This window comes from Meleagris gallopavo, chromosome 6 (assembly GCF_905368555.1).
Source record: "Meleagris gallopavo chromosome 6, MGAL_WU_HG_1.1, whole genome shotgun sequence".
NCBI lineage: Eukaryota > Metazoa > Chordata > Aves > Galliformes > Phasianidae > Meleagris > Meleagris gallopavo.
Genome location: NC_139409.1, coordinates 10257476 through 10271274, shown reverse-complemented (window position 1 = coordinate 10271274; position 13799 = coordinate 10257476). Strand labels below are relative to the sequence as shown.

The 13799-nt window shown below is 36.9% G+C and overlaps 1 protein-coding gene across 5 annotated transcripts in view; it reads left to right on the top strand.

The window, feature by feature from the left end:
- The window catches only part of LARP4B (La ribonucleoprotein 4B), a 53378-nt gene that overhangs the window by 24244 nt on the left and 15335 nt on the right, over nt 1-13799 (top strand). For 2 of the 5 annotated variants that reach the window (XM_085227051.1, XM_085227050.1), the window contains exons 1-9: nt 1341-4793; nt 6716-6863; nt 7080-7241; nt 8038-8119; nt 9025-9161; nt 9705-9808; nt 11424-11534; nt 12036-12089; nt 12425-12634. In XM_085227051.1, coding sequence (XP_085083177.1) covers nt 1392-4793; nt 6716-6863; nt 7080-7241; nt 8038-8119; nt 9025-9161; nt 9705-9808; nt 11424-11534; nt 12036-12089; nt 12425-12634 — 4410 coding nt within the window. In that variant the 5' untranslated portion in view covers nt 1341-1391. Of the gene's footprint in view, nt 1-1340; nt 4794-6715; nt 6864-7079; nt 7242-8037; nt 8120-9024; nt 9162-9704; nt 9809-11423; nt 11535-12035; nt 12090-12424; nt 12635-13799 lie in introns of those variants that run through there. The other 3 variants (XM_085227053.1, XM_085227052.1, XM_085227054.1) reach the window with 3 other exon arrangements.

The following is a 13799-nucleotide window of genomic DNA, read 5'->3' as shown; positions in this document are numbered from 1 at the left end:
AGCATAATACCCTTGTAAACTGCTATGAATACAATGAAGAAAAGCTACCAGGCTAACTTACGCCTCTAATTCTAGTAGATCTTGATTAAGCTTGTTATAGGGTCTTAATTATTTGGAAAATTATTACTTGGTTCAGTGTACTGCTGAGGTAACATTTGAAATGGGGTGCTCCCAGGCCTGTCTTGTCCTGCTTTCAGCATGTTTTGAACACTGGAGTAGGATGTGCTGTGGTGGTAGTGCTCTGTCTCTCTGAAGGGGGGGATCCAGATGGGAGATAACAGAGTGCATTTGAAAGGATGTCTAAAGGATGTGAGGTTATGTAAAAGCAAATATAGGAACCATTCTGTTCGGAGCAGAGAAGTTTGGGCAGTCTTAGATTTTTTTTTATGGCTATTTATTTTTGAAGGAGAATATATATATATTTTTTAATTTATGAAGGGACTTAGAATAGCAGAAGTCCTCATATTTGAAAATGTATTAAGATGTTCTTTTGACTTCTAGAAGGAACTCAGTTTGCATACAGTAAACAGTATTTACAGTGTTGACTGACTTCTGGCACTTATGATTTAGTCAAACTAGCTTTTAAATTCTTTGGAGTTTTTTTGGTTAAATAATACAAATTTTGGGGACAAATTAAGTATAATTAATCCTTCCACAGTCTCACAAGATGTATAGGTGATTGTGAGACCACTTCCATGGCTGTAATTCGCAGACTGCATTCTTTTTTTTTCCATGCAGATAACAAAAAAAAAAAAGAGCCTTGGAACAAAATTAGATTCTGATAACGTACAATGACTGTTCAATGGAATACATGAGGTCTTATCTATCTTTAGCCTGTTTTTCCTAAAGAAGTAATCTTGGTGTAGATTCAGCTGTAGAGAGGGAGAGAGAAGGAGGAAATGGTACAGAACTTCTTTGATGTAATTGCTTCTACTAGTTTAGCCTTTAAATCGGGTTTAAACAGGTGAAGGCAGACTGCATTGTACATAAGGTGGGAGTCATGTTAAACTGGAAGGCAAGCAGTTTTTTGGCACACAGACACTGTGGAAGGTGCCATTTAAATATTTTAGAAATTTAGATGAAGGAAACTTCAGGAAATTGAACAATGGAAGTTTGTAAACCTTAGTAACACTTGTAAACAGACTGTAATCTCATTAGGAAAATTATTTGGCTTGAATGTTACCGTGCATATGATGAAATACGAAAACATTGCTCAGCAACTGGGATTTGGACTTTGAGTGGCACTGACATATGAACCCCTGCATGGTTTTCAAGTATGCTATTTTTGGCAGCTGGGTGTTGGCTTGTCTCCTCAGTAGCAGTAGAAAGTTAGCTTAGTGTATAGAGGAGGGTGATTCGCAATGAGAAGGCTCCTTTGACACTAATTAAACATGGGCTGCTGCTTCAGTAAGGAGTTGAGTAACAGCACAAATGAGGAGAAAACTGGCCTGTTACAAAAACCTGAGGAAGAGGAAGCCCCAGACTCAAGGATAAGTAAAACTTTATCTTCAATTTTAGGGGCTGTAGAAAGGAAGAATCTGCATTCAGTGGGAAGGACAGTTAATGGGGAATCTGTGGTAGCCGGCATTGAATCTGTTCGTACCGACGATTGCGCAGTGTTAAATTCTGAATCTGGGCCCTGGGATAGAAAAGGAAAATATAAGTCGTATGAAAGTATGGAGAATAGTTCCTGTGAGAGCTCTAGGAGAGCATATGATGGACCTTCTAGCTTTTTAAATTCCTTTAGTCACCTTCTGAAGGTCTCGGGTATATATGAAAACCTACAGAAAAGTGAACAAAAGAAAGATAAGGTGATTAAAAAAGATGCATGTGAAAAACCTAAGAGTAGTCAGCACATGAGCAATATAGAAAATAGTAGTAATAATAATAATGAAAACATAGCCACGGAAGAGCGTTGCTCGTTTGGTCATATTTCTACTTCATTTATACCAACCATCATAGACAGAGGCTTACAGGATGAAATTTCCTCAAATAGAAATTTCCTTGATGATGATGCATGCAACCATTCAATACAGAATACAATGATAGTTAATGTTGAAGACAACAGGAGTGACAGCCTACAAAAAGCTTCAGGTTCACTTAGAAAGATGTCTCCAACCTTTTCTTATCTTGATGCAGACAACAAACAACATACAAAAGAGAGGGAGTTCTACAGTATTTGTGTTGTAGATGCTGAAGATCTTAGAGGTGATGAAGAGGGGCCAGTTACCATGCATGAAAAGATTGCGGCAGACGTAGATAACTCAGCTGTTACTGATGAAGGAATGCGCAGCATGGCATGGCCTTTAGACAGTGAGAGGGAATTTCCAGTGCAGCAATCAGCACAAGTGGAAGCTAAGCTTAATTCACAGAAAGATCTGTCTGTGTGTAAAAATGAGGATAGATCAAATGTGCAGAATAAGGAAACTGGGGAATACTGTAGCATGGTCATCCAGTCTTACAATAGCTCACTGACTGACAAATGTCAGATGCACAGATTAAACATGGACAGTGTAGTAACAAATGGTTTAAGAGCAGAATTGTGCAATGAAGTTGTTCCTGAGAGTCAACAAGAGGAGGAATATAACACATGCAATGGTGTCAGTTGGGATGAATCATTTTGTAGAACTTGTGATTCTGTAAAAACCATGAATTCTGCTGGAGAGGACCAATACAGCCCTAATTCAGAAAACATGAAGCGTGTTTGTGATTGTATTTCTAGTGTATCATTAAAAACTGAACCATGCAATTCAGGAACAATTGAGGGAGATAGTAATTCTGATTTTGTACTGAATGGTTTAAACTTGCATCCCTCAGGTGTTGTAAACAGTAAACAACCGGTAGAGAATATGAGGGGTAACTTTAAATTATTAGACTTGCATGAAACAGACAGTGATTCTTTTTTGATGAGTCAACGTGCAGAAAAAAGTGCTGAAGAATGCTTCATCCTAAAGCCAGAAAGTGAAGAAAACCCATATCTGGAAAGGAGAACATTTCAAAGCATGTGTTACAATAGCCAAAATCTTGCACCTGGCTCTAGTGAACATCACAGCGTTTTGGAAGAATTCTTGAAAGATACAGACAAATGCACAGGTACAGTTCTGCATAACCTTGAAACTTTGAATATGACTGAAATGCATGAAAGCATGGAAGAAAGTTCTGATTTTCAAACTCAAATTAAGGGTTGTACTGAAAGCAAGGTGCCAGCTGAAGTGGTGTCCCTTCGGAGCATAGAGGAAGATGTCTGTATGAGAAGCACCAAGCTAAAGGACAACGTGCTTGAAGAAGCTGGTAGCTTCAGCAGAACTCAGTCGTGGGTAAGTGGTGGTACTTTGTCATCTCGTGAACTAGATAATGCAAGAACAGATGAAATAGTCCTACAGAAAAACAGCGTAGAATTTCAGACTTTGCTACAATCACCAGAGAATAAAGGTAAAGTATACAGCTTTTCAAATTCAGATAAGGAAAGCAATGTCTCTTCTGTGTCTGTGGAGCATGAGGACGTGAACAAAATGGGCTTGAACTGTGGTCAAGATAAACATCAGGATGTATGTTCCTTCTATGCAATGGAAAATCAGTGGAATGCAGGGACTGACCTAGCCACAATAGCTGGGGATATAATAGAATCTGTGAAACAGACAAACGCTGAAGTTCACCCAAATGAAACAATTAACAACGAGGCAGAAAATGCAAAACACAATTCTGATGCTAACATTGCTGATCATGACAGCAACAGCTTAAATTTCAGAAAAGACTTGACTCGTGATAGAAGTACTTACTGTGAGTACACTCTACCTGTAATATTGGACAACTGTGTGTGCGGGAGTGGGAAGCTGATAAATGACTCTAAAACTCTTGAAGATACTAATAGTCTTTTTCATAACGACTCTAATTTTTTACCTTCATTGTGTCAAAATTCATATTCTCATGTGCACGATAAACCAGTGGCAGAGGATCAGACATCTGACTGTGTCAGTCCAAAACCAGAATTTGGGAATAGTCAAGTTCCTTTTGGTCCATTCACTGAAATACAACCGGAAACTCCTGAAAAAAGTGTCTGTGGCATAAATGAATGTAATCTTCAGAATGAAGTAGAACACTGTGTCAGTATTGACTCCAAGGAGGAAAATCTCACTGTTTCTAGTTTGTCATCTGGTGCTGTAGGAGCCTATGCCACTGAGAATTTAAAGCTAGAAGCTGAGACTACTGAACTAAAAGACGCCAGTTACATATTAAACACTCCAGTGAAAGACTCGAGCACAAGTTGTGAACACGTGCAGTCAGATCACAAGGTTTTCTCAAACAAAGAACTTGGAGTTTTTGTTGACCCAGAGCAGGTTGATAAATATGCTGCTACTCCTTCATATGAAATACACAGTACTTGTGCTGTTGCCAAAGGATTTCAGGGAGTGAAAAGTGAGAAGTGCGTATTAGATGCAATGGAAGATGTATCAAGTAACCAAGAATATTCCTATAAACTGGACAGAGAAAATCCCCAAGTTGAAATGTGGTCACATTGTGTAAGTCTCCCGAGTGGCAGTGCTGATCTGACAAATCAGCTGTTTCCTGATACTATCACTGCTGGTAATGGTGAATACGTGATGGGCTTTTTATGGAATAATACAATTCTTAATGGAACTGTAAAGAATGACAGACAATGCATCGATGGTGAAGGCTTCCAGAACGAACCTGAAGATCTAACAGGTGCTTCATATGCAGTGGGAAGATACCCTTATCAACTGCTAGCTCTAGAGAATGTTGGTATTTGGGACTGGCAAGATAAAGATGAATTTGTAAGTATTCTACACAAGTGATTTGATGTTAAATCTTTAGGTTGGAGCTTAAATTGAAATAAACTAAGTCAAACTTTGTTTTCATTTAATAGTTAGCTAGTTTCATATGTTTTGTTTTTTTTTTATCCTGAAGCTGACTACTCATTTCTTTCCTTTGCAAAGCTGAATGTTAAACAGAATGCAAGAGTCCAAAATGTTACCAAATATTGATATTTCGTTTTCATTTTTGGTTGCTTACCTTGTCTTAACGCTTGAATGTCTTGGGTAGGGTATCTTGATTGCAAGTTTTCAATTCTAGATGAACTGGAGGTGAGCACTTCCATGTGTGGAACACAATTAATTGTGCTCTTTATCTTTGTATTGGAAAAAAATGTTTGTGGATTTCCTGAAGTCTTAAAGTTCTTGCTTGATAGCAGTTAGAAAACCTTTTGCTCACTTCTGGAGATCTTTTTCCAAAGTGCTGTAGAAACAAATGGCTACAGGAGAAGCATGGGAATGAGCTAGACTGCATTTTGGCTACCTGGGTTAAGAAAGAAACAAACCTGACCTGTGGCAGCTGCTGCTCTTCATCCTCTGCCTTTGGGCAGAGCCACTGCTTAGTATTGTTCTCTGCAGTGACCATGTTACAGCAGCTGCTCTGACCTTGTCCAGCAATTGAAGTGCCAGAAGCAGATCTCACTAGCACCTAAGTTCATCTTCTAGGGAAGCTTTTTGCATTTAATAAAATGGAAACTAGTAGCACTTGCTGTCATCTTTGAATCCTTACTATGAAAGTACCAATGTCCAGCATGTTTTTCACATTTTACCAGCCCTTTCTCTGTCACTCAGTACATGTGTTTAAATTGAGATCACTCTCCTTGGATCTCTAGTTTTTCTTTTTCTTTTTTTTTTTTTTTTTTTAAAAAAAAAACATCTTTTGAGTATATTTTCCATGATAGTAATTTACCTGGATGTGAATGTTCGGAATAATCAAAGCTTCATGGAGATACAATGATGCTTGTCTTGAACTAGGTAACTTTTGAAGCATCCCTTAATTCACTAAACAAAAGTAAGTGTAAGTAGTGTCTGATTTCACGAGCAACGCTCTTTCTCAACACAGTAATCATATTAATGCATGCCGAAGGCATGAACATGGGATAACTTCATGCGTCTTGCTTGAGCAGTAGCAAAACAAGACAACACTGTCTTGTGCTATTGATGGAAGCGCTGTAGTTGCTGGCACTGCAGAGAGCAGTCTCTGAAGTGCAGATATAACCGTATATATAATGATTATATATCAACATACGTTACCATTAAGTTTAACTATTTCTAGTCCAGGTCAAAAAAAGGTAGATCCAAACAATTTAACTGAAACTGTTAACTGATTCCTTTTGTCCTATCTGGGGAAAAAAATTACTCTAATTTTTTGTTAACACTCTGCTTATTTCTGTAAATAACAATACTAATCACGTATGTCTGATTGCATTCAATTTTACCTAATACTTCCTTAAAACTCTTGCAGATGACTGAGTCTAAAGGGAGAACAAGCATGGTTTTATATTTTCTTTAAGTGTTCTTTTGCAGAAACAGAATGAAACCAGTTAGTGTTAATGTATATTAGAGAACTGCCTAAAGTCTAGTAAAGTATGAGGCAAGTACAAGTTGTGTTAGTTTGTCAGAAGCAAAAAATGAGTTCTTGTTTGCTGCGTGGCTAATTTTTTCTGGTCTTTCATAATCTGAATTTGGTGCTGTACAATTTAGTTACTTTTGTACCTGAAATCATTATTGGACTTCAGTCAGTATACTCAGATGTGAAAAAACCTGACATTACTATATTGAGATGTACATCTGATACTGTAACTATATACATATATACATATAAGTACACAAGTATGTGCTATATATCCATGAAGTGTATAACAAAAAAAAATTTTTTTTTGTAGGAGTCAGCCAAGGTTTCTGAGTTAAATCCTAATGCAAAGGTGTGGGGAAATCATATGTTACATTTGGAAGCAAGTGGTGCCACTGATGGTAGTGTGAGCAAAACGTGGGAAGAAATACCTGACCAGCCTCCAGATTCATGTAAAGAAGGTAAAAATCATATTGTATTTAGCTGTTGCTCAAGCAAAAGTTAAAATTCAGTGCAGAACCTTTTCAATGTTGTATTAAAAAATAAATAAAAATGAATGCAACCATGCAGGCAACTTTTAACGCTTCAGATCTGGTTTCAACTGCTCACATGATGCTGCTGTGATCAGAAAGAGGACTTTTTGAAAGTGTGTGTTACTTCTATGATCTCCATTGCAGGACTGGATGCTAAAGGAGATGGTGACAAAAAGCATCAGAATGCGGTGCTGACAGAGCTGCAGGAGTCATCACCAGCTGTTTTGGTGTCAGACCAGACAGATATGAACTCTTTGGCTCTTGATCATTCTGAGTATGAGTCTATGCATGAAACCACGCAGACAGGTAACAGAAAGCATCTCTTTTTTTGCTCTGGACTTAGACATGTTTAAAAACTGTATTTTTCCCCAAAATTGGCCTCATGAGCTACAGAAACTGTTGTAACTTTTGGATGTAACTCATTAGTGTCTTCTGTAATGTTATTTTGAATGCGGGTTCTTAGTATATTTACATTGAGTTATCTACATACCTAAGCTTCATGCTTCGTATTTGGGTCAGGCGCAGAGGTGAAATTCAAGTAATACTTTCACAAATATTAATGTGGTGACTTAAAGATGAGTCTTGTTGTTAAAACTCTAACATAAGCAACAACTTAGTCTAATTTCTTTGACTTCCATGGTTCAATACAGTTGTTAGCAGTTGTAGTCTACACCAGATGGTATGTTTTAAGAAACTCCTGGAAAACAGTGTAAGGATTAAACTGCTTATATTTCATGGGACAGAAGGTCTGCTAGATGCATATAGGATTACTACTTGAACTAAGATGAGAGGTGAGGAAGAAGAAAATGTATTGGGTGTTTCTGTTGATCACAACCGCTGGTATTTCATAACTGCAGATATGAAACCAACTTTTCTGAATTAGTGCATTGGGAATTTAGAGCAAGGCTGGGATTGGGAAATGATTTGCCTTTGCATTGCTTGCTTGCTGTTTTCTTGGGTTTAGTCAGCTAGGAATTGGTTAGTTTCGTAAGGCTGAAAAGCAGGTGTGAGTTAAATGAATTCAGTATTTACTGATATGTTTGAAGCTGCTCTTCTAAAGCTGTTTCAAATTAGAAAACTTTTAAATTTTATTAAATTTCAGGTGGAAATGAACAATTGCTGCCAGAAGGTCAGGAAGATCTACGAGAATTACTGAAAAAAACACTGGAATTTTGCTTATCTAGGTATGTATGAATATAGCAAATGAGTGGATGACTAACAAGGTCCCATACCTAATTTGGCATGAATTTGGAATGAATTTCCAACCAATTAAAACTGTGGGGAAAGCATGAGAATTTAGAGGAACTAGCACACACATTCCAGAATATCATATTGATATACCTCTTAGGGTTCTTTTTGGCCTAAAACATAAGCTAGTAAATGTACTACTTTGAAATAAGAGTTGTTAAAATTCATGTGATCTCTAAGTGCTTGTACAACTGTTATTGGGTTTCTTTTGCAAATTAAAAGTGAGTAGCTTAATCCATTTGATGAGCTTTGGGTAAGCTCACCTTTCAAAATTTGCATTGATACAAACTAGCATTTTTGTGCGTGTAGGTTCCTTTAAAGTAAGGATCAGCTAAAAAAAAGTTATTGGTTCTGAATAGTACATGTTCTAGTGTAGACTGCAAGGTCATCAAAGCAGTTCATTTGTAATTAACTGTTCTTGGGGCTTGTATTGTAGTTAAAAATAATAATAATAATAAATCCTGAGCACCTGTTTTAGTAACACAGAACAATTCCTAATCCATGTACTTCTGCATCATCATTTACACCCAGTAGTCATTTGAAGTGTTAAATTTAGTGTTTCATGCTTGTGGGGGTAAAGAGCTGCCTGAACAGGAAGATGCTGATACTGAGGCATGAAGTGGGGGGGAGGGGGGACAAAATGCCATTTTCATGATTTCTGTCAGGCAGACCAAATGAACGTGGTAAGTGAATGGGCTGGGGAACAGGTGAAAACACTGAAAATACAGCTTACTGCAGGAGTCTGCCTTCTACTTTGTGATACTGAGCTTTTGTCTCAAGTTCATTAAAGATCAGGAAAAGTTATGTCTATGACATGTCCCCATTTTTTTTCTTCCAACAGAGAAAATCTTGCCAGTGACATGTACCTTATATCACAGATGGACAGTGATCAGTATGTGCCAATAATGACAGTAGCAAACCTCGATCATGTCAAGAAACTCAGTACTGATATGGATTTGATTGTTGAAGTGCTGAGATGTAAGTAAAAATTGCTCAGTACTAGAAAGCATTTTGGTTATTGCTGTAGGACTCTATTAGATATTCAGTATCTTTTTGTTGTTTGTCACATTACAATCAAATTATCCTTTTCCTATAAAGCTTTAAATAGACTAAGCATCTTCAAGTTTAGATCATCACACTGACAGTGAGATCTACTTCACATATGAAGTATTGTATGCAAATAAGAATAGCACGAATTTAATTTCTCAGAAAAGGAAACTGGATGTTGCCACTAAGGCAGGAATCAAGAAAGAACAAGACTTAATGTGCAGCTTAAAAGGAATAGCTAATGAATTGGGATTTCTTAATGTGAAAGACCAGAAAGGGTTTGAAGAGTTTAGGGAATGTTTGTTCAGATTTATATTTGAAAATATCAGTTATCTTCAATTTGTTTTAATGTTAAATGTTCAAAAATATTCAATGCTAAGAAGTTTGTACTGTAAAACTCTGTCCACTGCTTCTTCTTGTATGCCATGTTGTTATGATTGTTGACAGCTGAAGTACATTTCTTTTTTCTCTTAGCGTTGCCTTTAGTCCAAGTGGATGAGAAGGGAGAGAAAGTTAGGCCAAATCAGAATCGCTGTATTGTGATTTTACGTGAAGTTCCTGAATCTACCCCCATTGAAGTGAGTAACTGTTCAATAAGGAATCTTTCTCTTTGAAGATTTGGAAGTTTTTTTTTTTCCAGCTTTCAATAAGAATATTATGTTTCTTAACAATTAAGTGCATTTCTAAGTCTTAGTAGCGACTGTTTGGATAGCAGGTATTTGACAGAAGCATGTCACTCGTAGGAAGACTGTGGTAGAATCTGTAGCTCCACAGTGGGCTGAATAACTGGTATTGCTGTGTTCAGGAGAGATGAGCATTATTTTCTCGGACTCTGACTTCTCTGTACGCACTGAACTCTTAGCAACTTGGATAAATAGCAAACAAAAACAAGGAAAGATATGTCTTAGAATGGAAAACATCATTGCTACATCTTTTACTAAAAAGCTTTGCAGATGTTTCCGTAATGCTGAAGATAAGGGTGCAGGCAGGTTGCTAATGATTCTGCTGGCTTATGGAGCTAGTATAAGAGTAGTGAGGTGGATTCTTTGAATGTCTAAGTAGTACTGCTACATTAAAAATTTACAGTAAGGTAAATGGCCTTAATATACAGAGGTGTAAAACAAGATGCTAAAAGGAATCAGAGGGAAGCTCTGCATTATATACATTGCTTTAAAATAGCTGTTGCTTTTAAATTTCTAAATGAAATTTAGCCTTTCAAACACTGCCTAGCTTTTAATATCTTAGATTGCTTTTCTTGCTGTCACCGGTTTATCATGTTGGATATATTAGCATTAAGGAGTCTCTCTTAAATGCTTACAAGTAAAACACTAGCAAAATTCTGAGAAGTCTTCATTTTCAAAATAGGTTGTCTTAGGGAGGTATTTTATATACTGTGTTTAGATTTTCCAGTCTGACAATTTTAGATTTAATCATTCAAACTGAATGGGATTTGTTTTCTGACTTAGCATGGACAGGCTTTATTTAGGCAGCAGTGTTGCAACAAACTGCAGGTCCTCCCAAGCTGCATTGCTTTTTGATGCTGCTTGTCTTCATTTAGTGACAGAAATAAATAGTATGTGAAATGATTTTAAGAAATCAAAGATGTATTTTAATATAGAAATTAGCAGTTTATTTTTTCAGGTAAGATAAGTACTGCTCTCAGATACACTCATCTGTAGCCACTTGAGTTAAAGTGAGCATCCAAGTTTCTGCTAAAGGGGCAGCAATCTCTTATCCTGTGCAGTATGGGCAGGTTTGTGTGTGATTCCATGGATTCGTAGAGAAGGGAAATATCATGCACTTGAGGGACACTGGTGCCTCACAAAAAGAGTGGCCAAGAAGTGGTTTTAGCTGGTAGTGTTAGGAAAGATAGAACAGCTATTCAGAAGCTACTTGATGCCAAATTTAAGTCTCTCTCATTCACCTAAATAACTTATCCCCCCTGATCTCAAGGGAGCAAGCAACTTCTACTTGTGACATGTCCTAGACAGTGCTTGTTTTTATTTCTCCTATCTAATGGGGAGCTTAGAGAGTTAACATTCAAACTTCAGAACAATTGCTCTCCTCAATTCCTGTTTTATAAGCTGAAAAGTACTTACAAGGAATTCTAGGATTTCGTACTTTAAACTGCTGTTTTTTCTACTTTATTTTCCTCACGCACTTCTTTCTTTTTGTCAAAACCTCTTTCCTTAGGAGGTTGAAGCACTTTTCAAAGGTGATAATTTGCCTAAGTTTATCAACTGTGAGTTTGCCTATAATGACAACTGGTTCATCACATTTGAATCAGAAGCCGATGCACAGCAGGTAATGCTTTTTTTTAATGCGTTTTAGAATATAACAGAAAATGGGTGAAATAAAGGGAGGATTAAACTGGGTCGTAAGCTGTATTACAAATGTGTAAGAACTCTTAAAAGAAAGAAAAAAAAAAAAAAATCCCTTAAACATTAATGCTTCCCGTTAGCTAATACTCAGCTATCAGCATTATTAAATATAACCCTTTAAGTTTTATCTTGTTTGCATATCCTGGCTTCCTGGCCAAAGCTATAATTTTATGTGCTAAGAGCATTGATATTTTAGATGACGCATTGAAATACTTTATTTGTAAGATTGAAAATCTTGTTTTAAGGCTACTGAAGCACTTCTGCAGTGATAACTTAAATCTCACTGAATGCAGATTAGATATGAGGGTTTTCTGTAGTCTAACATTAACAGACACTTCAAGAATTATTGTTTGGCTTAGCCTGTCAAAACTTACTTGCCTTTGTTTAAATTATATTTGACAAATTTTGCAATGACTTTTTAAAGGCTTACAGATACCTTAGAGAAGAAGTGAAAACTTTCCAAGGAAAACCCATTAAGGTAAATAGAGCTTTATTTTATTTTTGTGTGTACGTTCTATGTTTTGTGGGGTTCTACTTAATGTTTTCTAATATGTATTAAGGTGGTCCAATCTCACAAATGTTTGACCTGGAGATTGGTTTTGAAATGTGGTGCGTGCTATTATACTTCTCCTTTTCCTCCTTTCTGGCAGCAGTATGTTCAACCCAGCATCAGCAGGGAAGCATTCAGCTGTTCCTGCCTTCCTTGAGGGAGAAAGCAATGACTGACAAGTGTCAAGTTTGAGATCTGCTAGTTTGAACCATCCTGATTAATCTAAAAGACTGCTGTAATAAATAATCTAATCTCCTTTGCAGGCAAGGATAAAAGCAAAGGCAATAGCTATAAACACATTTTTGCCAAAGAATGGATATAGACCTCTGGATATGAACATCTACACGCAGCAGCGTTACACAACATCCTTTTACTTACCTCCAGTATACAGTCCCCAGCAGCAGTTTCCATTGTACAGTTTAATTGCTCCACAGACCTGGTCAACCACGCACAGCTACCTTGACCCTTCATTGGTAAGTCTCTTGCTTACAAAAGAGCTGTGTTCTGCTCAGAGTTGCTATTTTTGTTGTGAAGTTTCGAGGTGTGGTCTGGGAAGCATATGTATCCTGAAAGTGAGATTAAGATGCAGGGTCTAGTTGAAAAGCAGTTATTCAGACTTCTTCCCATGGCATACAGGATTAATTGAGAACAGCATCTGGTTTCCAATTGGGCTATGGTTCTCTTCTTCACTTTTTAGTTTTTGAGCAGAAGTTATTTTTGAGAGATTCACAAAGCTTTCTTTTGGTAATGGCTAAGTAAAAAATTTCTGTAATAGTTTAAAAAACTTACTTAGCTGGAACTGGAATATGTATGCGAATGTCAAAATTCTGGTATGTACTGAATAAATTTAATATAATAACGTAAGTGGGAATAATATAGCATCTTGATCTAGCTTAACTTGCTAAATTGCCCCATTTGACATGTTACTGAGTTAAAATACTTCATGGAGTGTTTTTTCTTTTTTTTTTCTTTTTTTTTTTTTTGCAATAAAATATCAAACCATTTTTTGTTATTTCAAAAACAAGTTAAAATTGGTTAATTTTTTTAATTGAAATTCCTTAAAGTCATGACCCTTAGAGCTAGAAGTCCTAGCTGTAAGGCCTTCTACATATTGTGTTGAGGCATCTACTGCATCCTGCAGTGTTGCTTCTGCACTGTAACAGTTTTCACTGTTTCTCATTTTCCTTTGTCATCTTGTGAAAGCTAATATGAATATGATTTTCAGTTAATTACTTGAGGACTAAGGTTGTTCTGTATTGGAACCAATTTGTCCCTTCCATCAGTGCCTCTTTGCTTGCAGCTAAAAGAAACTAGGGTAGCAATGCTCAAAATTAGAAGCTTTTTTGAGGTTTTTGGCATAGGATTAAAGTGTCCTTGAACAAACTTGAGCAAACTTCCTGTGTACTGAACAGCAAACTAATTAAAAAGTTGGTGTGCTGAGCACTTCACATATAAGAAAGGCAGCTGAGCCCTTGCAGGGGAAGGCTTTGTAAGGGGCATAAAGAATGTGGAGGAGACAAAGCAGTGTAGTGAACTCTGTTTTTTCAAGAGACAGCCACCTTATTAAGCAGCAACTAAAATGAATGCAGTTCTTCCACTAGAAATGCTAAGATTGGCTACTGTACAGTTTTGCTGTGA